Here is a 27,459-nt window from a genome sequence, read left to right as displayed (position 1 = left end):
GAAACACTTCAGGATTAGACAAACATTCTTCCTTAAAATGACCCAACTAATCCCAGAATCCCCCCTCCTACCAGAATCCGAACAGTTGCCAGTCCCACTCGGGAAGACAAACTCCACAGAGCTGCAGCCCCGTGTGTGACCTCCTGTCACAGCCCGGGGGACACGGAGCGAGCCTCCAAAAAACGGTACATCTTCCTGAATGCTTTGATTTGATCTGACAACACTAATTGGTCATGGCTATAAAGCTCTTTCAGCATGAAACTGCGAGGCGCTACTCTGGGCGGTCTGTCCTGCCGGCGCGAGGATGATGAGGAGTTCAGAGGTCCCCACACCCCCCAGAACCTTCCTCGCGTCGACACCCAGAAACCAGGCTCCTCCGCTTGCTTTGACAGCTCTCACGCCCAGGACAAGTCACAGCTCGGCTCATTCTCAGGCAGCTCCGAACTCAGAAACTTGAACGACCTGTTCAGTCCCTATAAAACGGGATCATCTTCCTCGGCTGAAGACGGTTGAAGATTTCTGCCGTGTCGGGCAAGGGCTTCCCGAGCTGAAACCCATGGGACTGCCCCCCCCCCCAGAAGGAACGAGACCAGTGGGGACGTCAAGGCCGGACCCGCGCCCCCTGACCTTGGTGAGGTTCTCGATCTTGAGCATGTCGTTGTCCGCGTCCCCCCGCAGGACGCGGCGCCTCTCGCAGGCCACATCGACGTCGTCGTCATCCACGGGCTTGCAGCACACCGGCATGCGCCTGCGGAGAGAGGAGAGAGGCAGAGAGGCAGACGGGGAGGAAGAAGGAGGCAGAGAGGCAGACGGGGAGGCAGAAGGAGGCAGACGGGGAGGAAGAAGGAGGCAGAGGCAGACGGGGAGGAAGAAGGAGGCAGACGGAGGCAGAGAGGCAGAGAGGCAGACGGGGAGGAAGAAGGAGGCAGACGGGGAGGAAGAAGGAGGCAGACGGGGAGGAAGAAGGAGGCAGACGGAGGCAGGCGGGGAGGAAGAAGGAGGCAGAGAGGCAGATGGGGAGGAAGAAGGAGGCAGACGGAGGCAGACAGGCAGACGGGGAGGAAGAAGGAGGCAGACGGGGAGGAAGAAGGAGGCAGACGGGGAGGAAGAAGGAGGCAGACGGGGAGGAAGAAGGAGGCAGACGGAGGCAGACAGGCAGACGGGGAGGAAGAAGGAGGCAGACGGGGAGGAAGAAGGAGGCAGACGGAGGCAGACAGGCAGACGGGGAGGAAGAAGGAGGCAGAGAGGCAGACGGGGAGGAAGAAGGAGGCAGAGAGGCAGACGGGGAGGGAGAAGGAGGCAGAGAGGCAGACGGGGAGGGAGAAGGAGGCAGACAGAGGCAGAGAGGCAGACGGGGAGGGAGAAGGAGGCAGAGAGGCAGGCGGGGAGGAAGAAGGAGGCAGAGAGGCAGAGACTCAGACGGGGAGGGTGTGGCACTCACTGGGGCTTGCGGAAGAAGTTGTACTGGCACATGATGGTGATGAAGAACCCCACGAAGCCCTCGATCGTCATGGCGACCAAGCCCCGCGTCACGATGTCCCACTCGAACGGAGACTTCATCTTGTCAAACTGACCTGGGAGAGGGACCGGGGGGCGAGGCTGGTTGTTTATGTTTAAACACGAAGTGGGAGCTCCCCCCGAAGAGTCAGAGGAGCAGGCGGGATGCCTGAGCCCCACCCTGCCTTACCGATCTTGGCGTAGTACTCGTTGATGTACTCGTTGTAGGCCATCTCCATCAGCCCGTGACCCAGGTTGTAGTTGGGGAAGATGAGGAAGCAGGTCTTGAGGTAGCCATTGACCGCCTTCAGGTCCTGCAGGACAGGGGAGGGTCAGCGCGCAGCTGGGGGCGGAGTTTACACGCAGTGTGTGTGCAGCGGTGTGTAGGTGTGTGTACAGTGTGTATCACTGGGTATATTCTACAGCAGTGTGTATCAGTGTGTAGGTGTGTACTGTACAGCAGTGTGTAGCACTGGGTATATTCTACAGCAGTGTGTAGGTGTGTGTGCAGTGTGTGTACTGTACAGCAGTGTGTAGCACTGTGTATATTCTACAGCAGTGTGTATCAGGGTGTAGGTGTGTGTGCAGTGTGTATCAGTGTGTGTGAGGGCTGTACCTTGTCGTGCTCGAACAGCTGCAGCAGGAAGGTGGCCACAGTGGCCGTGATGCCGATGAAGAGGTTGATGACGATGAGGAACACGTAGGCGGTGCTGGGCACTTCGAACCAGAACGAGGCCGGGTACATGATGGGAGTGATGGACCAGCTAGAGAGAGAGGAGCCAAATACGTGGGTACATTTTAACGAGGACACAGGGACGAGAGCAAATCTAAGACTGAAATCATTATTTATAGCAACTGCAGTAATGTAACATGACAATTTAAACAGAGTTTCTTCAATATGTGGACTGAAGTCTTTGCTGAACAGCTAGCTCCACATCACAAAACCAGGCGGATTAAGTGGGACCACAGACATCCCAGCAGGGCTAGAGCGACATGTACTCACCCGTACAGCAGGAAGAGAGAGAGGACTGCTGGGAAGTTGGTGGGGGAGGTGTAGGCTGGCAGGTCGAACACGAACAGGATGAGCACGCAGCAGGTGGCCGGGACCAGGTAATTCAGCTGAGAAACGCAGAGGGGGACCGACAGCAACGGCACAAGGTGAGAAGTGTTTTCATAGGCCAACGCCACACTCCTGCTCCTCCGAAAAACACCTGATCTCACACGGCGAAATTAATGACCTGAACTCCCTTATCCCACATCACCCCCCCCCCCCCCCCCGACACAGCTCCCTCCCCCAAGTCTGAACCCCACCCTCCCATGACCCCCCTCACCATGTCCCAGATGTAGTTGGCCAGCCAGTAGATGACGGGGTCGCAGCCGCTGACGAACTGCAGGTGCTTGGCCTTGGTGGACCTCTCTGCCACCAGGAAGACCACGAAGCTGGCCGGCACGAAGGACATGGCCACGATGATGAAGATGGCGATCACCACGTCTGTGCCCTGCAGCCTGGGGTCGAGAGAGAGAGAGACGGGCAGGCTGAGGCAGGCAGGGGGCACGTCGCCACGCCCCACAACTCCCCGGTTCACGGTCAGGAGTCCGATTTAATCGAACGGAACCAACAGCTCCTGAAGGTGGTCCGAATCGCCCCACTGGTCAGCAAAGGTGCGTTTGCACTCTGTCACCCAAATGGACAACGTGGACAGGACGCTGGGCTGTAAGGCACAGCACTACACTCAGGGCAGCAGTCAGTCTCGGCTCATTATTCCCTTGCACTGCATCACACTACGCTGCAGCAAAACTGAAGTCCCAGAGGGGAGAGAGGCTGACTGACTGGCTGCTGAGCAAGGCAGCACAGAGGAGAGACAGGCTGACAGGCCGCTAAGTGAAGCAGCACAGAGGAGAGACAGGCTGACTGGCTGGGTGGCTGCTGAGCAAGGCAGCACAGAGGAGAGACAGGCTGACTGGCTGAGGTAGGGGCAAAAGTGAAAAGGAGAGCAGATTCAAGATATGGGGAAGAGAGGAGATGGGGAGGAAGAGCGCGAGGGTGGAGAGAAAGAGAGAGAGGAGGCGGGGAGGAAGAGAGACGGGAAACGAACAGGTCGTGAGTGAGGAAGAGGCTCTTACAGGTAGTCCAGAGACAGACTGGCGCTGGTGCGATTCATGGGGTGGTTGGTCACGGTGATACCTGTGGACAGGTAAAATCAGTATTTCAGTTTGAGGCGTGGAGACACCCCACAGGGACACAGGTGCACCATGTCAGCCTGTGCATTTGAACCCATCACCCCCGCCCTACCCCATCCACCTGCCCCACCTGCCCCGCCTGCCCCACCTGCCCCGCCCCCTCTCACCATAGGCAGCAGGGTTGCCCTGGCTCTTGGGCAGGTTGGCCCTCAGGATGGCGTTGTTCAAAGCATTCAGGTAGGTGGGCATGCTGTGGTAGCCCTTGTTGTTATAGAGCACCTGTGGGCAAGGGGAGAGAGACGGGGAAACACACCTGAGCTCACCTGTCTCACCTGGGCTCATGCTCCCCCTTCTCAGCCCCTCAGGGGGTGGTCAGGAGGAAGATGAGACGGGCTGCCTATCATTCCTCCCAGATTCCTCACTCAACTCATCCTCCACTCTCCCTCCTTCCTACTCCTCCTCACCCGGACGGGAAAGGCAGACCAGGCTGCCCACAGGAGCAAGAAGGACAGGTCAGCGAGTCAGGTGAGTGAAGGAGTGTCACAATCCTACTCCAACTCCCACCTGGAGACCGGCTGGTCTCGGTTAGCCTGGCGTAGCTGCTGTAGTGATCCCTCACTCCCTACTCCTGCCTTCACCCCTCCCCGGCGAGCCGAAGGATCTCGCCCTCCTCCCTCCCCGACATCCGCACCTGCGCTGATCTCCGGACTGCGATCTTGCGCACCATGGGGGGGGTCTTGATTCCGAAGGATGCCGGGATGGATTTCTGGATGTTCCCGAAGGTAAGACCGCCGTACCTGAGGGGAGTGGAGGAGAGAGAGAGATGGAGAAAGACATTCGTGTGGCGTTGCTCCTAGGTCCCCGTCTCCACTGTCTGTATCTGCTACAGGCCCGCCTGGTTCTGACCGTCTACCCGTCTCTATGTGCTACAGGCCCGCCTGGTTCTGACCCAGTCTACCCATCTCTATGTGCTACAGGCCCGCCTGGTTCTGACCCAGTCTACCCGTCTCTATGTGCAACATGCCTGCCTGGTTCTGACCCAGTCTACCCATCTCTATGTGCTACAGGCCCGCCTGGTTCTGACCCAGTCTACCCGCCTCAATCTGCTACAGGCCCGCCTGGTTCTGACCCAGTCTACCCATCTCTATGTGCTACAGGCCCGCCTGGTTCTGACCCAGTCTACCTGCCTCAATCTGCTACAGGCCCGCCTGGTTCTGACCCAGTCTACACATCTCTATGTGCTACAGGCCCGCCTGGTTCTGACCCAGTCTACCTGTCTCTATGTGCTACTGGCCCGCCAGGTTCTCACCCAGTCTACGAGTCTCTATGTGCTACAGGCCCGCCTGGTTCTGACCCAGTCTACCTGTCTCTATGTGCTACAGGCCCGCCTGGTTCTGACCCAGTCGACCCGTCTCTGGGTTTCTCAGTTTCAGAGTCCACAGACACCCGCGCTCACCTGTGCAGCCGCAGGCGGTCGGAGGTGTACAGCAGGTACTCGGAGACGTTGCGGCCCGTGATGTCCACCAGGATGTCGCCGGTCACGACCTTCATGAGGGGGGGCCGCCCCCCCACGCCGCTGGGGCAGGAGAAGCCGGTGCCCTGCATGGAGCAGGTGCACCTGATGGGCTCGTGGATGACGTGCGGAAGGGAGGGGGGGGAGGTCACCGCCTCTGTCCAGACGGAGAAAGAGGCTGGATCTTAATCAGGGCCAAAACCACAACAAGCACGACGGGACAGACACGCCTGCAGAGTTACTATCGTGGACACGGCCTTCGTGTTACCCACCACACAGGCCTTCAACCTTTCCTTAAGCAGTCAGAAATCCTGGATTTAAAAGCTGCATTGATTTGCGAGGGGCAACAGAGGACTGAGACAGAGAGAAGTGAGTCGGGGGGGGGACAGAGGAGTGAGACAGAGAGGGGGCAGAGGAGTGAGACAAAGAGAAGTGAGTCGGGGGGGGGGGGGGGGGGGGGGGGGGGAAGAGGAGTGAGACAGAGGAGTGAGACAGAGAAGTGAGTCGGGGGGGACAGAGGAGTGAGACAGAGAGAAGTGAGTCGGGGGGGACAGAGGAGTGAGACAGAGAGGGGGTGAGACAGAGAGGCTGAGTGGTCAGAGATTCTGTAGTGGGGTGAAAGCCCTGCCCCCGGGGAGCCTCACCGCGGACCGTCGTGGGGGGCGCGGCAGTGTAGTTCCAGAGCCCCTCCTCGAAGCCGGCGTCGGGGTCGTCGGAGGGCGCCGGCGAGGGGGGCGGGGGCACGAAGTTGGACAGTGGCACGCCCTGCGTGAAGGAGTCCAGGCACATGGGGTCGAAGTAGCGGGCGGCCAGCGTCTTGGAGTCGTTGGCGCTGGGGTTGAGCGTCTGGGCCAGCTGGTCCAGGGTGCTGTTGAAGGGCGTCTTCAGCACGCAGGTGGCGCCCACGCCCGACGGCAGGCGCAGCGTGTTCACGATCTGCTGGGGGCCGGCGTCGGGGGACAGCTTGTTCCTGCGCAGAGAGCGCGAGGGACAAGTCAGGAGGAGGCCGAGGACCCGGAGACGCCCAGAGAACCCTGCCAGCCTCAGGGGAGAGAACCAGCGTAAACCTGCCCCCCTGGATCGTGACCAGGGTCACTGGTGGGGGGCGGCAGCGACTGACCTGTACTCTGCGCGGTCCTCGTTGGCGTAGGGGATGAAGTTGCCGCGGGGCTGGGTGTAGTTGTGGTACTGGGAGGGCGACAGGATCAGGGGGGGGAGGTCACCTGGAGGGCAAACAGCAGAGGTCAGAGGTCAGACTCGCGCCGTGTTCCCAGTTCTCCCTGTCCCCCTTCCTGGGTCTCCCAACCTCTCTCTCCTTCTCCCTCCAGCACATTCAGACTCAGAGTTGTTTTGGCTTCAACCACAGATTACAGTGGTGCCAAGACAATAACCAGACAGATAAACAAAATACTAAAGCAATTGTGTCCTAAAGCAAAAATGTCCTCTCTGTGCAGCCAGGTCTAATCCTGTCCAGTGTCTATAGCCAGGCTGTGGTCACTGAGCCTGTCCTCTCTGGGGCAGCCAGGTCTGCCTGTGTCCAGTGTCTATAGTCTATAGCCAGGCGGTGGTCACTGAGCCTGTCCTCTCTGGGGCAGCCAGGTCTGCCTGTGTCCAGTGTCTATAACCAGGCTGTGGTCACTGAGCCTGTCCTCTTTGGGCAGCCAGGTCTAATTCTGTCCAGTGTCTATAGCCGGGCTGTGATAACTGAGCCTGTCCTCTCTGGGAAGCCTGGTCTACTTGTGTCCAGTTTATACAGCCAGACTGCGGCCACTGAGCCTGTCCTCTCTGGGGCAGCCAGGTCTAATCCTGTCCAGTGTCTATAGCCAGGCTGTGGTCACTGAGCCTGTCCTCTCTGGGGAGCCAGGTCTACTTGTTTCCAGTTTATACAGCCAGACTGCGGCCACTGAGCCTGTCCTCTCTGGGCAGCCTGGTCTACTTGTGTCCAGTGTCTATAGCCAGGCTGTGGTCACTGAGCCTGTCCTCTCTGGGCAGCCTGGTCTACCTGTGTCCAGTGTCTATAGCCAGGCTGCGGTCACTGAGCCTGTCCTCTCTGGGAAGCCTGGTCTGCCTGTGGCCAGGCTCTGCCCAGGCGGTGCGCTCCCTCACCGATCTCGGGCACGGACAGCGCCACGGTCATGGCCACGCAGACGAAGAACGCGGGCAGCAGGATCTGGGAGAACAGGCCCTTGGTGTTCCTCTTGGCGCAGTGGAAGCGCTTGACGATCAGGCCGTGGAACTGGCGCAGCTGCAGCCACCAGCCCTCCAGCTTGAAGCTGCCCTGCCCCTCCAGCAGGGGGAGCTGTGGCTCGGGGGCCGGGTCAGCTGTGATGGAGAGAGGGAGCATTAAAAAAAAAAATCATTTTTCATTTACATGCCTGGTCGCTGTTGTGCATCTCAATCTCTCTTATCGTTCCAGTGTTGCAGCTTTTACTGGTGCACGTCGGAGCGTCACAGTGTGCCTCTATATCTCTCGGTGGGTCACGTTCACGTGTTGTGTGTCTGTCCAGTGTCTCACAGTGTGTCACGTCTCCGTCAGTGTGTCACGGTGACTCTCGGTGTCTCAGCGTCACCATGACTCTTGGTGTGTTGATGTGTCACGGTGACACTCACTTTCTCTTGGTGTGTCATGGAGTCTGTCGGTGTGTCTTCTGTCTGTTGGTGTGTCTTCTGTCTGTTGGTGTGTCACGGTGACTCTCAGTGTCTCTTGGGGAGTCATGTGCCTGCGGTGTGTCATGGAGTCTGTCGGTGTGTCACGGTGACTCTCAGTGTCTCTTGGGGAGTCATGTGCCTGTCGGTGTGGCGCGGTGTCTCTCGGGGTCTCACCCTGCAGGCTGGCAGTGTCAGTGTCTTCGGTGTTGTTGAAGAGTGGGCAGTAGTCGCCGTAGAAGTCAGCATAGAGCCCTCCCTCGTCTCCGCGCACCGAACCCAGGGAAGAGGCCGACCGGAGCGAGCCCTGGCTCTGGCTGAGCTGCGAGCACACCACCAGGTTACTGAGCTCCACCTCTGGCCTCACAGTGCCCCCTGCTGGCACGCCCTCGCACTGCGGCATCCCTCCACATCCCCTGCCTGCCTTGCCCAGCACACAGCCTTTGGGGGAATCCTTCATGTCTGAGAGAGGGAGGGGCACAGTTGAGTCACCGGGGGAGGTGATGTACACACAGATAAACAAAACAATATACAGCTATTCTACACTGAACTCCCTTCACCTCCCACCCTCCTCCCCCACACCAACCTCCGTCTTCACTCCCTCCCTCCCCCAAATCCATCTCCCCCTTCACTAAACCCACCACCTCCACCAAAACCACCGCCTCCCCCCTCTGTCCCCAAACTCCCCCTCCGTTCACCCTCCAAACCTCACCGGCATCGCTGTTCTCCAGGGACTGGTCCTCGTCTGAGACCTTCAGAAACACCTCCTCCAGAGTGGTGTCCATCAGCCCGAAGCTGGTGAGGGCCAGGTTGTCCAGACTCTGCTCCAGAGCCTGCGGGGAGGGGGGTGGGGAGGCACAGGGGTCGGGCGTCACAGAGGAAGGAGAAAAAAACGACATCTTCTGTTTCACAGGACACACTCTCTGCTAGAACCTCAGGAGGTTTTGTATTAAACTACTACAAATAATAATAAAGCTGGGCGACAGACCAGAGACGGCAGAGTCTGTTCGCAACACAACAACAGAGCATGAGACAGGTTACAAACAAGATGAGGCCGTTTGTCCATTACTAGTTAAAAGATCTGAGGATTTAATCCAGCTGTTTTTTTAAAGAAACCAGGGTGTCAAGAGTATGGCAGAGGAGAGCTGCTCCACACTCCAAAACTCTCGGTGTAAAGACATGCCCCCCCCCCCTCCCCCATCCTCAGGTTTAAATGTGCATCCCTGCCTTTCCCACTCGTGTTTCGCTGTTTCAATCCCCTACGCGTGTTTGAGGTGTGCGTGTGGGGCTCCTGGCCGGCAGCACCTGGAACAGCCTCTCGAAGCAGCCCTTCTTCACCGCCTCCGAGGGCAGCACGTAGGACAGCTCCGTGTTGGAGTCCGACACCAGCAGGCACTGCGGCACGAACTGCCGGATGAACTGCGTGACGCGCGGCTCCGAGCACGGGGACAGCGAGGAGGTGGGCTGCGGATTGCCCGGGCCTGGAGAGACAGGGAGGGAGTGTGAAGCAGAGACAGGAAGACAAAGGGAGGGACAGAGAGTGAGGACCAGAGGCTTATTACTCTCCCTCCCCCATTTCACACAAGACAGACCCTGAGCAACAAAGAAAGACAGGAGAGGAGGCAGAGACAGGCACAGAGAGACAGAGGGGCAGGGGAGGAGGCAAAGACAGGCACAGAGAGACAGACAGGCAGGGGAGAAGGCAGAGACAGGCACAGAGAGACAGACAGGCAGGGGAGGAGGCAAAGACAGGCTCAGAGAGACAGACAGTCAGGGGAGAAGGCGGAGACAGGCACAGAGAGATAGACAGGCAGGGGAGGAGGCAGAGACGGGCACAGACAGATGAGGACGCAGAGACAGGCACAGAGAGAGACAGAGGCAGGCAGGGGAGTAGGGATGGTCGCTCCGAGGAGCAGTGAAGAAGCCAGACAGACAGGCTCACCGGACAGCTGCGAATCGCTCTGCTTCTTGACCAGGGTCAGCTTGTAGCCCTCTCCGTAGGTGCTCTTGAGGAAGAGCGGAGAACCGCAGCACTTCAGCTTCCCGTGGGAGATGATGGCGATGCGGTCGCCCAGGAGATCCGCCTCATCCATGTGGTGGGTGGAGAGGAGGATGGTGCGTCCTGGGAAGAGGGAGGGAGGGAGAGAGTGAGAGAGTGCTGGGACAGGGGGGAGACGGGGCGGCGGGGGGGGTTGTGGACGGGACCCTCACCTTGCTTGTATTTGAGGATGAGGTCCCAGATGGCACGGCGGGCATAGGGGTCCACGCCGGCCGTGGGCTCATCCAGGATGACGGCGCGCGACCCCCCGACGAAGGCGATGGCGACCGACAGCTTCCTCTTCATCCCCCCCGAGAGGGTCTGGACCAGGGAGTGGCGCTTATTGGACAGCTCGAGGTCCTCGATCATCCTGGGACAGGGAGGGGAGCAGTACGAGGAATGAGGGGGGCATCACGAGGCCACCGCGAGGGAGAAGAGAGACAAAGAGAGGCTGGGGTGTCGTACAGAGAGGGGGGCTGTGGGGTGAGGAATGAGGTTGGGGTGCAGTACAGAGAGCAGGGATGTGAGTTGATGAATGAGGTTGGGGTGCAGTACAGAGAGCAGGGCTGTGGGGTGAGGAATGAGGTTGGGGTGTCGTACACAGAGCAGGGCTGTGAGTTGATGAATGAGGTTGGGGTGCAGTACAGAGAGGGGGGCTGTGGGGTGAGGAATGAGGTTGGGGTGTCGTACACAGAGCAGGGCTGTGGGGTGAGGAATGAGGTTGGGGTGCAGTACAGAGAGCGGGGCTGTGGGGTGAGGAATGAGGTTGGGGTGTCGTACACAGTGCAGGGCTGTGGGGTGAGGAATGAGGTTGGGGTGCAGTACAGAGAGCAGGGCTGTGAGTTGATGAATGAGGTTGGGGTGCAGTACAGAGAGCAGGGCTGTGGGGTGAGGAATGAGGTTGGGGTGCAGTACAGAGAGGGGGGCTGTGGGGTGAGGAATGAGGTTGGGGTGCAGTACAGAGAGGGGGGCTGTGGGGTGAGGAGCGTGTTGTGTCTGGCTCGGACGAGCGATGGTGCCGATCCGCGGAACGGCATACTTGTCCATCTCCTTGCGGATGTCGTCCTCGGCCATGCCCTTGAGCCGGGAGTAGAACCACAGGTGCTCCTCCACGCTCAGCTTGTCGAACAGCACGTTGTGCTGCGGACACATCCCCAGGTTCTGCCGGATGCGCTCCATCTCCGTGCGGATGTCATGGCCGTAGATCGTGGCCGAGCCCGAGGTGGGGGGGAACAGGCCTGTCAGGATAGACCTGCAGACACGGGCAGAGTGTCAGGTGTTGACTCAGCTTAAGAAGGAGCTGCAATCTCACCATTTCAGTCCAGCATGCTGCCACACTCACAGAAGATCAGACCTCATGCTCCTTCTCTTAAAACTATAAGTGAGCCCAGTAGGGTCAAAATAGTCAAAAGCACCAGCAAGTGACAAAGGCAACAGGACAACAGGTGGACAGAAGGGACAGAGTGACCACAGACAGACTGACCAACAGGACAGCACACAGACTGAGGGGACAGAGTGACCACAGACAGACTGACCAACAGGACAGCACACAGACTGAGGGGACAGAGTGACCACAGACAGACTGACCAACAGGACAGCACACAGACTGAGGGGACAGAGTGACCACAGACAGAGTGACCAACAGGACAGCACACAGACAGCGGGGACAGAGTGACCACAGACAGACTGACCAACAGGGGAACACACAGACTGAGGGGACAGAGCGAGAGGATGAAAGAGCTGGCCCAGTGCCGGACGAGCCGAGTGAGACACAGACAGGGGCCAGACCCCCAGACGGGCGGCACCAGCTCACATGGTGGTGGTCTTGCCGGCCCCGTTGTGCCCCAGGAAGGAGACGACCTGGTTCTCGTGCAGGTTCAGGCTGAGCTTGTTCAGGGCCAGCTTGCTGCCCGTCTTGTAGACCTTGGTCAGCTTGTCGATGCAGACCACCAGGGGCAGGTGGCTGGGCTCCTCCTCGATGCCCCGGGTCTCCTCTGGAACACAGACACAGGCAGGGGGGGGCTCAGGGGAGACGGCCCAGAATCGGACTGCCACTCCGGGTTCATCCACATCATCACACATCCTCTGATGTGGACTAATCCGGCATGTAGCCCCTGGACCTGACCAGCGCAGTTACTTCCACACCATGTCCCTGCACATTCTAGGGACTTAAAAGTGAGCATCCAGCATGTTAGCGGTGGCTAAGCAGTGCGTACCAGATCGGCGATGCTCCATGGCACAGGCCTGGTCCTCCTCCATGACGCTGAGCCTGGCCCCGCCCCCCCAAGGCCACTCCCACGCCTCCACACGCCCACTGCCCAGCCAATAGGATTTCTGCAGGGGGAAGTACCAGGGGCGGGGCAAACCGTACATCCCTGCGAGACGGAGAGAGGGGAGGTTCAGCAAAACGATGTACGACTGGCATTGTTTTTCAGAAATCGCTTCGGCGGTGCATTCCCACATTTCCCGGTGTGTATATCCCCCCCACTCTATCCACGTGGGATTCCCAACAGCGTCCGGCGCCTCTCACCAGGATGCACGGCCTCGATGTACCAGGTGAGCACGCCGTAGACAGCGGCGTCGATGATCAGCATCACCATGGACAGCAGCAGGTTGAAGTCGTCGCCCTCTACTGGGGACTGGTTCAAAGTGCGCCACTGGATGCCCACTCCCGCCACCTCGTAGAGGGCGAAGTACTTCGAGCCCAAGCCGAACGCCGTGGTGGACATGAGGGACTGGGGAGAGGGAGGGAGGGAAAGGGATTTAGCGGAGGAAATCCCGAGGACGGGCAGGAGGGACGGAGGGACGCGCCGGGAGCTGGGCCGCGCCGTACCGCAATGCACTTCTCGAAGGCGGTGATCTTGTCGTGCGCCACTTCCTCGCGGATGGCCACGTACATGTAGGGCACGTAGCTGAGGAAGTAGATGATCCCGCCGCAAGCCGATGCCAGCTTGGCCTTGGAGTAGATCACCGACACCAGGAAACTGCCAGAGGGGGCAGGGCACCGAGGGACAGGGAGGGTGGAAGATATCGGAACCAGTTAGTTACCAGAAACACTCCCAGAGAGACACATACACACAGCCCTGATCGGGGAGGACAGACAGAGACACACACACACACACACACACAGCCCCAGCCCTGCTGGGGGAGGACAGACAGACAGAGCCTCCTGCTTGACCACGAGTCATTAACAGGGCAGGACGGCAGAGATCCTGGCAGGGAGCTCCGAGCAGACAGAGGGCGAGGCCAGCGGGCAGTCAGTACCAGAACATGATGGTGGCGATGGCGTAGACGGTGAGGAAGAGCCAGATGATGAAGGGGTCGCTGTGCAGCAGCACTTTGCCGTATTTGAGGATGACGGTGAGCGCGGTGACGGAGATGGACAGCTGCACGAAGCCGGTGATGAACCAGGCCACCCAGTGCACCGCGTTGTTCAGGCCCATCATCTTCATCACCTGCGGGGCACAGAGAGAGAGAGAGAGTTGGCACTGCAGGGACTCCGAATTCGGACACACTCATAAGGCGTCTCACACACGGGGATGGACAGACGGGACTGTGGACACACAGATCGACCCACCTGTGGATGTACTGGTCAGGCAGACAGGCAGACAGGCAGACAGGCAGACAGGCAGACAGGCAGACAGGCAGACAGGCAGACAGGCAGACAGGCAGACAGGCAGACAGGCAGACAGGCAGACAGGCAGACAGGCAGACAGAGAGACAGAGCAAGAACAGACACGCTGACTCGTGGGAGGATGAAGAGGCGGACTGCTGACCAAGAGACCCAGGTGGGCAGCCAGGAAGAAAAAACAGGCAGACCGTGGACGAACAGACCGAACTGTGGAAGGACGGACCGATCGACTGACCGGCCGACCGACCTGTGGACAGGCAGACCGTGGCACAGGCTGACTGACCTCTTTGAGTCGGTGCTCCTTCTCGGCCACGATGTGCTGGATCATCATGGCGACGGAGTAGACCCAGGAGATGACCATGCACAGGGGCATCATGTGCTCGATAACGAACAGGAAACTAGGCAAGAGAGGAGAGGACTTCCTCAGCCGTTCGACTTATTTCGGGGGAAACGGATGGACGAGATCCTGGGATCAAAAGCACTTACTCGTCTCTGGTGTAGCAAGGGTAGGGGAACATCTGGACGTAGTTCCCCGGCTCCACGACATCGTGCCCCACGAAGGTGTTGATGATGGCGCGCTCCATCATGTCTGGACAACACACAGCGCTGTGTCAGTGGCCAGCTTGATCCCAGCACCCCCTGCTGTAACTCACTGCAGCAACTACAGGGGGCGTCATTACCAGCTTTATATACTGCACAGCACACAGCGCTGTATTCCTTCCGGTGGTGGAATAAAGGTCAAGGAAGTGTAGGAAAAGGACCAGCCAGTATCCTGACCCGCAGTCAGACTTCCCCGCGTGCGAGAAGCTTCCATTTTTGTTAACAACAATATAGTTTACAGTTTATTAAGCAGATCAGTTGGAAACCCGATTCCCCTCAAGTTTTTGACCTGCAAGCTTTTTTATATTCTGCTTTTGTCTTGGGCAAAGTAACCTTTTATCAAGCGCAATATATTTAGAAACTTGCGTCACAGGCTGCGACACATACTGGATCAACAGCTGCGGTGTTGTCATTTAGCTGCACTAAATGCTGATAAGAAAACACTGTGCAAACACAGTTACAAGCCATGGCTGTACCCTGGATCCAGACAAAGCCGTAGAGGAAGTAGTAGCGCCCCCCGGTGTTGGGCCCTGGCCTCCAGTACGCCCGGCGGATCTCGTTGGTTTTCTCCGTGAAGCTGGAATTCTGCCGGATCTTGTAGAGGACGTGGGGAGGCAGGGACCCGTCCCTGTTGGTCTGGAATATCACGCCTGGGGAGGAGGTTCAGGGAGAGCAGGGGAGCAAGAGAGAAACAGCAGAAGAGGAATCAGCACTGAGAAGACAGCGGCCCGGCAGCATGTCTGATGGATACCACTTAACAGCAAACAACTGCAATAAGGGCCTCCTGAGTGCCTTGGCTGAAGGCAGGCTGAGCCCTACGAACATGGGTTTGAGTCTGGGTCATGCCGCTAGCCCAGTGTGACCCAAGATGCCCCACACAACAGCACACAATTGGCTGGGTGCTGCCCTGCAGGGTGGGTCCAGTGTCTCGGTGACACAGCGCCCCCCTCTGGCCACCCAGGTGATCTGATCAGCAAGCGACAAGCCTCTCCTCCCAGGATCCCCCTGTCCGGGGGCTGTCTGTGTAGCCCATGATGTGCGAAGAGACTCAGAGGTGGTGGGGGGGGGGGGGAGGAATCTGCCCCCGCGGCCTCGCTCTCCCCCGTGCGCAGACACAGGGTTTGAAGCAGCGAGCCGAGGTGTAAAAAACCGCACAGCTGGAGCTACCAGGAATCGGGTGTATATAATAAAGCAAAATCTATGTTGGAAAGAACCATCAAAAATGTCACCAGCAGACGAGTCCACACGATTTATCTGTCAGAGGATGGGGGTCTCGGGGGGCCCACAGTGTCTGAGCGGGGTGCTGAGTTACTCACTGGCGAAGACGGTCACGTTGTCCTGGTAGGCCTGGTTCAGAGTGTAGTTAACGATGCTCTCCTCGTCGGGGAAGCCCTTGAAGATATCCACACTCACCTGGCACAGACAGATACAATAGCCGTAAAACATCATGCAATATGTTTTTACTGTCAGCGTCATTCTGTGAACCTTTTCTGCTCTGGCAACACTTCAATTCATCTTTCCTGTCAATGAAGCTCTCTTGAGTTTGAATCTGACAGGCAGACACAGAGCGGAAACAGGGCACACCAGGAACGACTGGAAGGACTGGAGCAGGCAGAGAGGAAGAGAGAGAGAGACCGCTCAGACAGACAGGGACACAGAGAAGAGGAGAGAGAGAGACCGCTCAGACAGACAGGGACACAGAGAGGAAGACAGACTTGAGCAGGCAGAGAGAGAGACAGCTCAGACAGACAGGGACACAGAGAGGAAGACAGACCTGAGCAGGCAGAGAGAGAGACAGCTCAGACAGACAGGGACACAGAGAGGAGGAGGGAGAGACAGCTCAGACAGACAGGGACACAGAGAGGAAGACAGACCTGAGCAGGCAGAGAGAGAGAGAGGTATGCACTGAGAGAGCCCGGTATGAAGAGACGAACAGGGGAAGAAAGAGACAGGACGCTGTCCCTGCTCGCCCAGCTCGGGGCTGTGGTCAGGCAGCGTCAGGCTGACCTTGGACATGAAGCTGGTCCAGCCACAGGCCGCGTTGTCGATGGTGTCCAGCTGCTCCAGCAGGGTGCGCGTGTCCGGCAGGGTGAAGTTCCCGTCCGCCAGGGTGCGCAGGATCTCGCTGTCGGACGCGTTCAGCAGCTCGGGATGCCTGCGGAGGTCGGAGGCGAACTGTGGGAACACAGGGGGGCGAGAGTCAAGGGTCGTCAGGTCAGGTGAGGGGCGCGTCACTGCAAAGGAGCACGACGGGACAGCACAGTCCTGGAACAGGTGAAGGGTTTTCCCACGCTGAAATGCAGGAAAAGGAACAGGACATAAGTGTGAAAAGCTGACCCGTAAATGAATGGAGAGGCTTTTTATCAAAACTTCTGCTGCACTCCAACACATGAGCAATGGGTTCATGTTGTGCAATCTAGAGAATGGAAAAGATAACTTTTTCTCTCGGGTTACAGGCAGAGAGGTTTAGCAAATACTGGGAAACATGGAATCAGTTCATCAGTTCAGACCCGATTTCGCTGTATGAGAGAATGTACAGTAATATTTCTGTTGTTGTCTGTTGTGTTTATTAAACAATTGTATTTTCTTGTATACCCCTCCCCATGCTGTAAAGAGTTTATTTTACATGTAAAAAGGTAATGTAACAAAAACGAAAGATGAAGGCAAACCGTTTATTTTGCTGTCCGGGACGCGTTCTGTTTATAAATCTTTTCATCGCTGAAGAAGTTTAAAAAACAATTCTACTGCAAACCTCCCCGTTTGTTTGCAGATCTCAGCTTCTCACTTCTCTCCCCCAGATGTTTGTCCCCGGCTCTGTCCTCTGTTCTGTGCTTTATATCCCCGCCACCCTCCTCTCTCTCCCTCCCACCAGCGTTTGAATCTGCGTTTCTTCGTCCTTCTTTCAGCGTGGAACTAACCTTCACTTGTTTCTTTGCAGCCTAAATGCACGCCGACGTAGCTCCCTGCTCAAACCAGGGCAGTGCTGTGCAATCCATCACCGTATGACAGGGCCAGGGCTAGTCAGTGCTCTTCAATATGGTTCTGATCCATTTCAGATTTGTCCAGCTCGAGCTAGCCTAGCCTGAACCAGTCTGACCCACCTCATCCCCAATCAGTCCTGCCCCATCTAGCTTGAGTTCGTGCCCAGTCCAGCCCGACCCAGTCTGACCCACCTCATCCCCAATCAGTCCTGCCCCATCTAGCTCAAGTTAGTGCCCAGTCCAGCCTGACCCAGTCTGACCCACCTCAACTCCAATCAGTCCTGCCCCATCTAGCTCAAGTTAGTGCCCAGTCCAGCCTGACCCAGTCTGGCCCACCTCAACTCCAATCAGTCCTGCCCCATCTAGCTCAAGTTCGTGTCCAGTCCAGCCCGACCCAGTCTGGCCCACCTCAACTCCAATCAGTCCTGCCCCATCTAGTTCGAACCCGGTCCAGCCCGGCCCAGTCTGACCTGCTGCAGCCAGGCGATGCGGTTCTGCAGTTTCCCCTCCTCCAGGAAGGTGCGCAGCTCTGCGGAGATGTTGAGCCAGACGCGGGCGTAGTGAGTCACATTCCCCACGAACGCAAATGTCTCGTTGGCCTGTGGGGGTCAGCAGAGAGACAGGGTGAGACTTAACTTCAGTCTGCTACACAATTCAAATCTGCTTTTTCTAGCTCCATAAAGAAAAAAAAAAGCTTATAGCAAAAACTATGTACCAACAATGCCTCTTAAAATTCAGGACATACTATAGTAGACAAATTATTGAAAAGTCAAGTCTATGTACTGTACCCCATTAAGCACCGTCCTGTTGCAGGTCTAACTGCGAGATATGCCGGAGAAAGCCAGCAAGGGATAAAACTGACCAATTTACTGGTTCATCAGCCTGAAGACAAGACATTCCTTGTTGTGCATTAACTAATACTTCCCCTTCTGCGCAATGTGTGCAACCCCAAGTAAACCACCCAGCATCCATAAAGCGCTCGACCCACCTTCTGGATGACCTTGTCAACCTCTGACCCCACGGGGGAGTAAAGGATCTTGGGATTTGTAGTCATGAGGTGCACCAGCAACCCCAGGTTCCTCTGCTCCTTGCTGGTGAAGCCCAGTGAGCTCATATTGCCCTGCTTCAACGCCTCGGGTTCGATGATCCTGACCACAACAACACAGCACCCAGGGTCACACAATCTTACACACACACAATTTTCACAGAGCACTGGGCGTACTTATGAAGTTCTCTGACTTATTCAAAGACACTGCAGCTGGCTACCCACACAAATGAGCAGCAGCAGCAGCAGGGCGCTGACATCACCAGTATCCAGCAGGGGGCGACACCGCCCTCCTGCGTGCAAGTGCACCCCACCTGTTGTTCCCGCACAGGATGGGCTGCAGTCCGGCCCACAGCTGCACGAAGGCGGAGAACTGGGAGGGGGGGCTCTCCCCGCCCACGCCTGCGGCCCCCTCCTCGCTGGGGGCCTCGGTGGCGTTGGGCCAGGCCGCGGTGCCGTTGCCGCCCCAGGCCGTTCCGTTGGCCGGCGGGGGGGGCTGGTGCCCGGCGCAGGCGCCCTTGGGGAGCAGCTTGGCCAGGGCCGACAGCAGGTCCACGTCCCTCAGGAGCCTCTCGACGTCCGCCAGGTCCTGCAGGAGGGCGCCCAGGTGCGACTGCGCGCCGGAGCTGTTCCCCTGCCCCAGCTTCAGCTGCGAGGGAGAGGACAGATGAGAGGAACGGGGGCGAGCAGGAAAAGAGGAGGCAGGGAGAAAGTAAGGAGGGGGAGGGGCGACGTCTGCACGTGCCTGCACCTTGTCGATGACGCTCTGCGTGTCGATCTGCTCTCGGAGCTCCCGGCCCATCTCCTGGAAGCGCTGCTCGCGCTGCCCCGCCCCGCCGCCGCACACCGCGCTCCGATAGGCCTGCACCCGCGCCTGTTGCCTCTCGGGGACCAGTAGGATGCGGCGCAGCTCGCTGGGATCCCCGCCCTCCCCGCAGGTCAGCAGCTCCAGCATCGCCCCCGTCAGCAGGACGTTCTGGGAGAACGAGAACGGCCGCAGGGCGGGCGTGACGCGGGGGGGGCCGCACGGCGCCGCGGCGACGGGACGGGTGGGGTGTTGTGGGGGGCGGCGGCTGACCTCAATCTCTCTGAAGCCCTGGGGGTCGTAGCCCTGACCTCTTGCCCCGGCCCCTGCCAGGCCCAGGGCCTGGGACAGCAGTCGGAGCAGAGCCTGCCGGCCAGTCGCCCGCGCCGGGTCTCGCAGCGCCTTGTGGATCAGGCCCCTCTCCGCGCCGCCGCGCCAGCCGCCCAGGAGGTGCTCCTGACAGGGGGGGGGAGACACTTAGTCCTCACAATCCCGGTGCGCAGACGTCGTCAAGCCAGAGCCCAGCTCGGGGCAGGACTGAGGGCGAACCGGTCCTTCCCAGGGTAACAGAGCCGAGCAGAGCTGAGGGCAGCGAGGCAACTCGAGGGGCAACAGGGCAGGCTGGATTACACACAGGCAGGTAGGCAGCTATAAAGCTGTTCTTAAGGTAATAATAATAATAATTAATAATAATTGCTTACACTTATATAGCACCTTTCTGGACACTTCACTCAAAGTGCCATACAGGTAAATGGGAATCCCACTACAGTGTGCAGCCCCACCTGGATGAGGCGCCAGTCCGCTCCCCACACACCAGCTCTCAGTGGGGAGGAGAGCAGAGTGATGGAGCCAGTTCAGAGAGGGGGGTTATTAGGAGGCCATGACTGGTAAAGACCAGGGGGGAAATTCGGCCTGGACACCGGGGTAACACCCCTACTCTTTTAGAGAAGAGCCCTGGGATTTTTAACGACCACAGAGAGTCAGGACCTCGGTTTTATGTCCCATCCGAATGACGGCACCTTTATACAGTATAATTTCACAGGCAAAGGTAAGGTTCTGAGGGAAAAGGGCAACTCAATGAGCAAAGGCTGGGTTTAGAGGGGCAACAGGGCAGTTCTGCGGGCAACAGTGCAGCGTTCAAACCTCCAGGTGCAGGACCTCCTCTCCAGGACTGTACCCTTCCCACGAAGCCCTGTCGGTCCGGGCCGCCCGGCCTCCTGGGTAGGAGCCGAAGATCAGGTTGTACACCTGCAGGGAGGGAGAGAGGGAGAGAGGAAGACCAGTCAGCTGGATGGATGGATCGCAAGGGGCAAAGGTCAGGCTGCACCCCTGCACCGAGGAGAGATTAGAGAAACTCTCCCCAAAACGACAAATCAATCCCAGACATTCCCACAGCTGCCAGGTTCTGAACAGTTTCCAACCCCACTGGGGGAGGAAACGCCACAGAGCTGCAGCCCCGCGTGTGACCTCCTGTCACAGAGCCCGCCTCCCAAATGACAAAGCCCTCATCCTCATCCTCACCCTCATGCAACGATGTGCCAACACTGTAATTCACCGGTCACGTCAAGAAAGATCTGAAGAGGGAGGGTTAGGCTGGGGTTAGAGAGGTGGGGGGGGGGGGGGGGGTGAGACCAACCTCCTTGAGGTTGATGGGCGAGGAGAGCAGGAGGGCCGCCGTGTCGTTGGACAGGGAGAGATTCCGCACCAGGAACTGCTGGAACATGGCCTGGTCCCGGAGCACGCTGCCCAGCGTGAACCCTGGCACAGGGAGGCAGGAGAGGAGGGAGTCAGGGGGAACGCGGACACCAGCCAGCCAGCCTCCGGACCGCGCCGCCGAAGCGCCCCAACCCAGACTCCACCACGTTGCAACGCGAGACGCACAACTCTGCCTCCCACACACACACACACACACACACAAACTGGAGTGCTACCAGGACCTAAAAAGACAACACACACGAACCCAGTGTCTGACTAGGCCGAGAGACGACAAGAATCAGAAACAGAGGAGACAGCACGGAAACAGAAAACGCATTCTTGAAATGACAGCACTGATACCGCGGAGTGCCGTGAAACGTTTTGCAGTTTCCCCAAAAGGAGAGCTCAGCCCTCACTCAGATCCCAACCCCCGCCACGGATTCTCAGGGTTAGCACTTCGGACAGCGGGCGCGCTCCATCACAGAGGCAGGCGTGCAGCTGTGGCTCAGCTCCGACGGGCCTGTTCTGCTGAGGCCGGCCTTTTTCCAGGCCACCTGCAGCCTGCCGCCCGAAGCGCCGCCCTGGCTGAGGCAGCAGATCTCCTGCCCCGTGCCCCGCTGGAACGTGCTGGCACGCGCGCGAGCAACCGAATTTGGAGCCGGCCGCAACACCCAGAAAAACGCACTCCCCGCCCAGGGGGATACACCCCTGCGCTGCCCGGTGACGGTGCCCCCCTACAGGCGGATTGAAGAGTGGGGGGCATCAGGCAGGAAATCACAGCGAAAGCCACATCTACATGAGGAGGTCGACTCACTTCAGTGTGCGAGTGGCTCGGGGAAAGCTGGGTCTGTGTGGTTGTGTCGCCCGGGTGTTGCGTTGCTGTGGTCAGGATTGTCGAACCCGAGGCGCTCTGAGCTGAAGGAGGGGAGAGGCGTGGCGCAGCACGGGGCATAAAGTAGGAGATCACAGCAAGGACCAAGTCCACACACAGCGCAGCAGCAGCAGAGCGGCGCCCCCCGATTCAGCGCAGCAGCAGCAGAGCGGCGCCCCCCGATTCAGCGCAGGGGGTGCAGAGCGGCGCCCCCGATTCAGCGCAGGGGGGGCAGAGCGGCGCCCCCCGATTCAGCGCAGGGGGGGCAGAGCGGCGCCCCCCGATTCAGCGCAGGGGGGGCAGAGCGGCGCCCCCCGATTCAGCGCAGGGGGGGCAGAGCGGCGCCCCCCGATTCAGCGCAGGGGGGGCAGAGCGGCGCCCCCCGATTCAGCGCAGGGGGTGCAGAGCGGCGCCCCCCGATTCAGCGCAGGGGGTGCAGAGCGGCGCCCCCCGATTCAGCGCAGGGGGTGCAGAGCGGCGCCCCCCGATTCAGCGCAGGGGGTGCAGAGCGGCGCCCCCCGATTCAGCGCAGGGGGTGCAGATCTCGGGGACTGCGAAGACAGGAAGGGCGCTCCTATTCCCACGATTTGCGCAGGCACCTGTTTCCTGCACAGGCTGCTTCCGGAAACCACAAGCGCAGACAGAACCACAAACGAAACGGCTCCCACTAGACCAGACCAGAACCCACCAGAGGGCGCTATATGGGCTTTTGTGTAAAGGTAGCTGATCAGCGTCCACTGGTGTTTGCAGATGCAAATGTGTCTCCCATGAAGTCTGCACCTCATCCCACTCTGGCTATTTTGAGCCTGGTGCTTAAGCTTGAATATATTTGCATCCTCTGCAGCCCGATACGGCATTAAAATGAGATGACACACAAGCTACATTCTCTCCTTCTGCTTCTGCAGCACAGGTGGCTCATCAGCCGCGTGGATGCCAAAAGGCGAGACGGATCGGACTGCCGGACCGGACTCACCCCGGCTGGTGTTGAAGCCGCCCTCCAGGCCGCTGGGCGCGGAGCCCAGGCTCTCCAGGTGGTGGCGCAGGGACTCCAGCTCCTCCTCCAGTCCGGGCCGGTCCGGGTCGAAGAGGTGGTTCTGCTCCACCACCTCGCTGATCCGCTCCAGGAGCTGGGTGACCCTGCGGGACCGAGGGGGGGGGGGCAGAGGGTGAGGCGAGAGGGGTTTCCGGATACGCTGCAGCTCCGGACTGCAGCCATTCCTGTTCAAACCCCGCGTGCCAGAATCCAGCTCCGGGTTTTTTCTTCTGGGATCTTCGATTTACACGGTTCCGAGACGGGCCCGGCCCGGCCCGCTGGGGAGAGCAGCGCGGAGAGACGCGGGGGCACACTCACGTGGAGTTCTTGTACTGCAGGAAGCCGAACTCGTCCCGCTGGCCGTCCGGACACAGGGACTGCATGATGGGAATGATCCCGGCCGAGGTCAGAGGGGCGGCAGAGTAGAACGCTGGAAGGAGAGAGGGAGAGGGAGAGGAAGGAGGAGAGAGAGGGAGAAGGAGAGGAAGGAGGAGAGAGAGGGAGAGAGGGAAGGAGGTAGAGAGAAGGAGAGAGAGAGGAAGGAGTAGAGAGGGAGAGGGAGAGGAAGGAGGAGAGAGGGAGAGGGAGAGGAAGGAGGAGAGAGGGAAGGAAGTAGAGACAGGAAGGAGGAGGGAAACACAGGAGAGAAAGAGGGAGAGGGACCAAGAAGGGGAGAGAAACAGACCCGGACCCAAAGAGGGAGAGATTGAGGGAACGAGAGAAAGAGAAGGGGGAGGAGAGAGAGCCATCACAGATCAGAGGTTGTTAAATCGGAGCAAAGATGGGAGGACCCAGGAGGACACAGGTCTCATCTCGGATCCAGATTTTCCCTACGTTCTACCTTGACATCTCGGGGGCAGTTCTGGGAAGAGCAGGCCGAGGTCAGATACAGCAGCTTTGACTGTGGCTTTAACTGTAACATGTTTAACTCTAGTTTCTCAATGAAAGACGACAGAATCATGTGGACAATCGTGCTGAAATAAAGACTATCAACAGGTGCGCCCTCCATGTGCAACAGGTCAGGAAGATTCTCTCCTGGTTATTTCAGCGAAACTGCACCAATGGCTTCATAATTTGGAACAGCTATAATCTTAGTCCATGCTAATACAGAGGGAACAGGATAAGACCCCAGATGCACAGCAGCACAGCCCATTCCAGGTTTTACTGGTTGCAAACTCACAGATTGATTTGTACCGACAACTGAGAAAAGCAGCCTTACTGAGTACTTGTGGTTGTGGTTGTCTAGCAATGTTTAGATTCTAAATCTAAACAAGGTAGTGCACTGTAAATTTCCCACACCGGGTGCAGGATTCCACACAAGAGCCGGTAGTTCAGAAAACCCGGACTGGATGAAACAGCCGTGCAGTGGGAGTCATATCCGTTCTTGGAACATGCGTCCCTGACACCTGTGTCCCCCCCGGGTCCAACGCCAAAGACAACCAGCTGCAAAGTTATTCAAAGTGTTAGAATGAGTATCAGTGGATCAGCCACCGAAAGCCCAGAACCCAGTAGATCAGTGAACCAGACCCAGTCAGTGGGATGCCGTTAGGAGCAGAGGAGAGAGGGACAGACGGGGGCGGGGCTTGCAGACAGAGTCAGGTGGGGCTGCTGTTGCTGCTGCAGTTCATAGACTCTACCACCAGGGGGGCGCTACAACGGGCGTTATCAAACAGGCAGCCAGCTGGCTTTTTCATGGCTGGGTTCCCCCCGCCGCCCCCCAGCCAGTGCAGGGAGAGGGGCTGCCAAAGGCGCCCCGCCACAGCGCCCCCTGCAGCCTGGGATGTTTTCTCGCCACCAGTGAGCAAGCTAGCGATGCTTCTGCCTGTCTTTAAATGGACTCTTTTCTACAGCGTGAGCATCACCCCCCCCCAGCCTGCGTGTTTAATACCCTCCCACCCTGCTGTCTGCGGGGGGTCTGCAGCATTAGCCAAATTAGAAGGACGAGATTAGCCAGCAGATTTCAAAGCTCGTTAAAACTTCCCCGGCCTGGTGACGGACAGGAGGAAGGGAGAGAGAGAGAGACACAGGCACACGGAGCAAGGGAGAGGGGACGGGGGGGGGGTGGGTAACCCAGCCAGGCATTTGCACCCCAGTTTCCACTGCCACTCGGAAAAGGTCCACCCACGTTAGAAAAGAAAGAGAAGAAATCGGGGGCAGAACGAAGCTTAATGAAAAGATATCAGCGGAAACTTACAGACTGGATGGCATGCAGGAGGGACAAGCACCGAGCAGAGAGACAGAAACCAGAGGACCGGAAAAAACAGAACATTTTGTTTTTTTAGTGTCGACGTTTGAAAACAAAAAAAATAAAAGGGAAAGGGAGCACAAAAACATGAGAAGGAAAAGGAGAAAAAAAAAAGACAAATAAGCAAACAGATAAATCAATACTAATGACGGAGAAAACAACGTCGTAGAAAGGCTTCACTCGTCTGGGCGGAACAGACACACACATCCCACGTGAAAATCGCTCTCCGTCTGTGGCCGCCGACGTCCAGATGGCCGGAAAGGGACATTTTTCAACTGCCCACAGAGCGCCTGACCGACCTGCGCGGCCTCACAGCGGGACCTGCCTGCTCGGGGGGGCAGAGGTGCAGCTCGTCTTTTCACAAAGAACAGGAACGGGGGACTCCGCTTTTCAGGAAGGACCTCTCAATATACAGTAGACCCCCCAGTTTCAACGCCGAACAAAACTGCTGCTGCTTAATTTGAAAGCAGTAAAATCAGAACTGAATTCAGGCCCACAGCACTTGCAGTAGACTTGGGGGGGTGTAGCAGGAGCCTATCCCAGCAAGCAATGGGCACAAGGCCAGGTACACCCTGGAAGGGACGCCAGTCCCTCACAGGGCCACACACTCACACCAGGGCCAGTCCATCCCAGGACACACTCACACTCACGCACCAAGGGCCTGGAGAATGCGCCGATCTTGGGGGGGGGTGTGGGGGGGGACATTCTCCCTTTTAATTCTGGGGAGCCCCTGGACCCTCCCCAGGTAGAAAAGGAAGTGCGATAAGGCAGGGCGCATGGAGTCACATCGAGGGGGTATTACTAGCCCAGTACGCCAAAGTCACAGTCTCTCCTCTCCTCCTCTCCGATTATCTGGGGCTCTGCGCCCCTCTCCGCCTCTCCTGCCCCTACACGGCCCCCCTCTCCCTTACCTTCCTTCACGGGGATGGTGGGCTTCTTCTGCCGGAGCCCCAGGAGGATGAAGAAGAGCACCAGGGGGATGAAGATCTCGAAGGCCAGGACCCACTGCGGACAGACGGACGGACAGGGTCACCGCGGGCCACGACACACGGACCCAGCGAGCCCCACCTCAGCCTGTGCTCACGTCACACAAACGCCAGCTGGATCTCCGTCGCACCTCCTTGGTGTCCAAATCGTTTAGCACCTTCAGCGCGATGCAAACGTTTTCAGGATCTCGAGGGCAGACTGCGCCCCGGGGCGAAAGGCTTTGGAAATGAACGCTGACGGGCAGCAAGTGTTTGGGATTCAAACTGCCCACCTCCTCACTCATACTCGTGAAAAATCACGAATAGCAAACTTTTTTTTTTACTCAGGCAAGACCAGGGTTAACGCACAACAAAATCCAAGCACTGCTTTGCAATGAAGGCGATTTCAAGACTTTAAAAGCGAGCCCGAGCAGTGCTAGGGGTTAGACGCTGCTTGCAGGATTCGGTTCTCCTTTCTGCAAGACGTACCCACACACACGCGCGCGCACGCAGGTCACTGACCGGTCAGGCTTGACGATGGGGAGCCGCCACAGGCCGGGCCCCCCTGGAAGAGGCCGCCAGGGGCTCTGGGATCTCTCTGCGCCCCAGAGCCGGTCCCCAGCCCCCCCCGCAGGGGAAGACAGAGGGGCAGCACACCTTTCCCCTTTCTCTGGGCGGAGCTCAGGACAGACAAGCAGCCCTTTAACCGGCTGACACAAAGCACAATGGGGCCCTGAGCCCAGAACAAAGGCACAGTTATGAGCAGCCAGGGCTGTAAACACTGGGGTTATGTGTAAAACACGCAGAACGCAAAAAAAAAATCAAAAATCGGGCAGAACGACAAGAGCCCCTTTCTCTCCACCGTCCCAAACACCAGAGTCCTTGCAGGGGGAGCTGGGGGCACACATGATCAGATCAGTCAAACCCCTCCACCTTCCTTTGGTACTGAAGAACACGAGGAAGGTTACAAAAGAGCGGAGATCCATCTGTCACCTTAATCCCACAGTCTCTCCCAGCCGTTTCTTAAAGGATCCTTAAAGGAGAATCGACACACGGCGGGGTGAAGCCTACCAGGCACGTGGCACGTTCCTTCGGGCAAACATGGCCAATGTCTTCTCAGATTCGGACTTTGTGGGCTCGCTGTAAGCTGTACAAGGGCTCCCTGTACATCTCCCTGTAGGCTTTGCTCAAGAGCAAGGGGATTCTTTGAAATGAAGGCTAAGGAGATACTTTGAGCTGTGAATCCCATTAGCTCAATACTAAAGAGATGAAGTTCCTACAAGGGGATCCTTTTTCTCAAGTCTAAAGAGCTTAATTTCCTCTAAATTCTCCTCCTTCTCTTGTCCCTCTGTCCCTCCTCTCTCTCCACACTGAGATACCTGAAACCCGGCTATTGACATCATAAAAGCAGAACCAGGCCTTTACTGCAGCAGGAAGCAAATACAATTATCTCCAACGACTGCCTCCCTTACATCAGCGAGTCTCCCCTCTCCCCCCGGCGCTGCCAGGCAGACGGAGGAGGACTAACCAGATTGGAGCGTTTGAGGTCATCTCTCTCTCTCAAACTGGATCGGTTCGCAAAAGATGGCCTTGTTATCACAAAAGCACATCCGCACGGACAGATGGCACAGCGTGTGTGTGTGTGTGTGTGTGTGTGTGTGCACGCGCAGGTGAACTGTGTGCATCCTGTTACCTCACCTCGCCTGACGTGCT

General features: G+C 58.1%; 1 protein-coding gene across 1 annotated transcript in view; it reads right to left on the bottom strand.

Annotated features, from left to right (window-relative positions):
* Window positions 1-27,459, bottom strand: part of abca2 (ATP-binding cassette, sub-family A (ABC1), member 2) — a 40,509-nt gene that overhangs the window by 6,907 nt on the left and 6,143 nt on the right. Inside the window, exons 2-40 of the mRNA XM_069183599.1 lie at window positions 25,693-25,786; window positions 22,855-22,966; window positions 22,477-22,640; window positions 20,574-20,695; window positions 20,081-20,185; window positions 19,211-19,393; window positions 18,884-19,108; window positions 18,447-18,781; window positions 18,076-18,235; window positions 17,558-17,686; window positions 16,114-16,281; window positions 15,423-15,519; window positions 14,583-14,756; window positions 13,993-14,095; window positions 13,790-13,904; window positions 13,140-13,330; window positions 12,709-12,859; window positions 12,406-12,610; window positions 12,092-12,250; window positions 11,689-11,869; window positions 10,915-11,127; window positions 10,049-10,245; window positions 9,780-9,959; window positions 9,143-9,318; window positions 8,550-8,670; window positions 8,015-8,299; window positions 7,298-7,513; window positions 6,312-6,414; window positions 5,836-6,161; window positions 5,135-5,348; window positions 4,370-4,475; window positions 3,846-3,957; window positions 3,622-3,682; window positions 2,829-3,003; window positions 2,501-2,616; window positions 2,114-2,261; window positions 1,688-1,811; window positions 1,442-1,574; window positions 628-748 (exon numbers count right to left, since the gene is read on the bottom strand). Coding sequence (XP_069039700.1) covers window positions 628-748; window positions 1,442-1,574; window positions 1,688-1,811; window positions 2,114-2,261; window positions 2,501-2,616; window positions 2,829-3,003; window positions 3,622-3,682; window positions 3,846-3,957; window positions 4,370-4,475; window positions 5,135-5,348; window positions 5,836-6,161; window positions 6,312-6,414; window positions 7,298-7,513; window positions 8,015-8,299; window positions 8,550-8,670; window positions 9,143-9,318; window positions 9,780-9,959; window positions 10,049-10,245; window positions 10,915-11,127; window positions 11,689-11,869; window positions 12,092-12,250; window positions 12,406-12,610; window positions 12,709-12,859; window positions 13,140-13,330; window positions 13,790-13,904; window positions 13,993-14,095; window positions 14,583-14,756; window positions 15,423-15,519; window positions 16,114-16,281; window positions 17,558-17,686; window positions 18,076-18,235; window positions 18,447-18,781; window positions 18,884-19,108; window positions 19,211-19,393; window positions 20,081-20,185; window positions 20,574-20,695; window positions 22,477-22,640; window positions 22,855-22,966; window positions 25,693-25,786 — 6,300 coding nt within the window. The remainder of the gene's footprint in view (window positions 1-627; window positions 749-1,441; window positions 1,575-1,687; window positions 1,812-2,113; window positions 2,262-2,500; window positions 2,617-2,828; window positions 3,004-3,621; window positions 3,683-3,845; window positions 3,958-4,369; window positions 4,476-5,134; window positions 5,349-5,835; window positions 6,162-6,311; window positions 6,415-7,297; window positions 7,514-8,014; window positions 8,300-8,549; window positions 8,671-9,142; window positions 9,319-9,779; window positions 9,960-10,048; window positions 10,246-10,914; window positions 11,128-11,688; window positions 11,870-12,091; window positions 12,251-12,405; window positions 12,611-12,708; window positions 12,860-13,139; window positions 13,331-13,789; window positions 13,905-13,992; window positions 14,096-14,582; window positions 14,757-15,422; window positions 15,520-16,113; window positions 16,282-17,557; window positions 17,687-18,075; window positions 18,236-18,446; window positions 18,782-18,883; window positions 19,109-19,210; window positions 19,394-20,080; window positions 20,186-20,573; window positions 20,696-22,476; window positions 22,641-22,854; window positions 22,967-25,692; window positions 25,787-27,459) is intronic.

The sequence above is a fragment of the Lepisosteus oculatus genome, chromosome 24 (assembly GCF_040954835.1).
Source record: "Lepisosteus oculatus isolate fLepOcu1 chromosome 24, fLepOcu1.hap2, whole genome shotgun sequence".
NCBI lineage: Eukaryota > Metazoa > Chordata > Actinopteri > Semionotiformes > Lepisosteidae > Lepisosteus > Lepisosteus oculatus.
The sequence above is the reverse complement of the archived record's forward strand: the minus strand, read 5'-3'. Positions and strand labels throughout refer to the sequence as shown.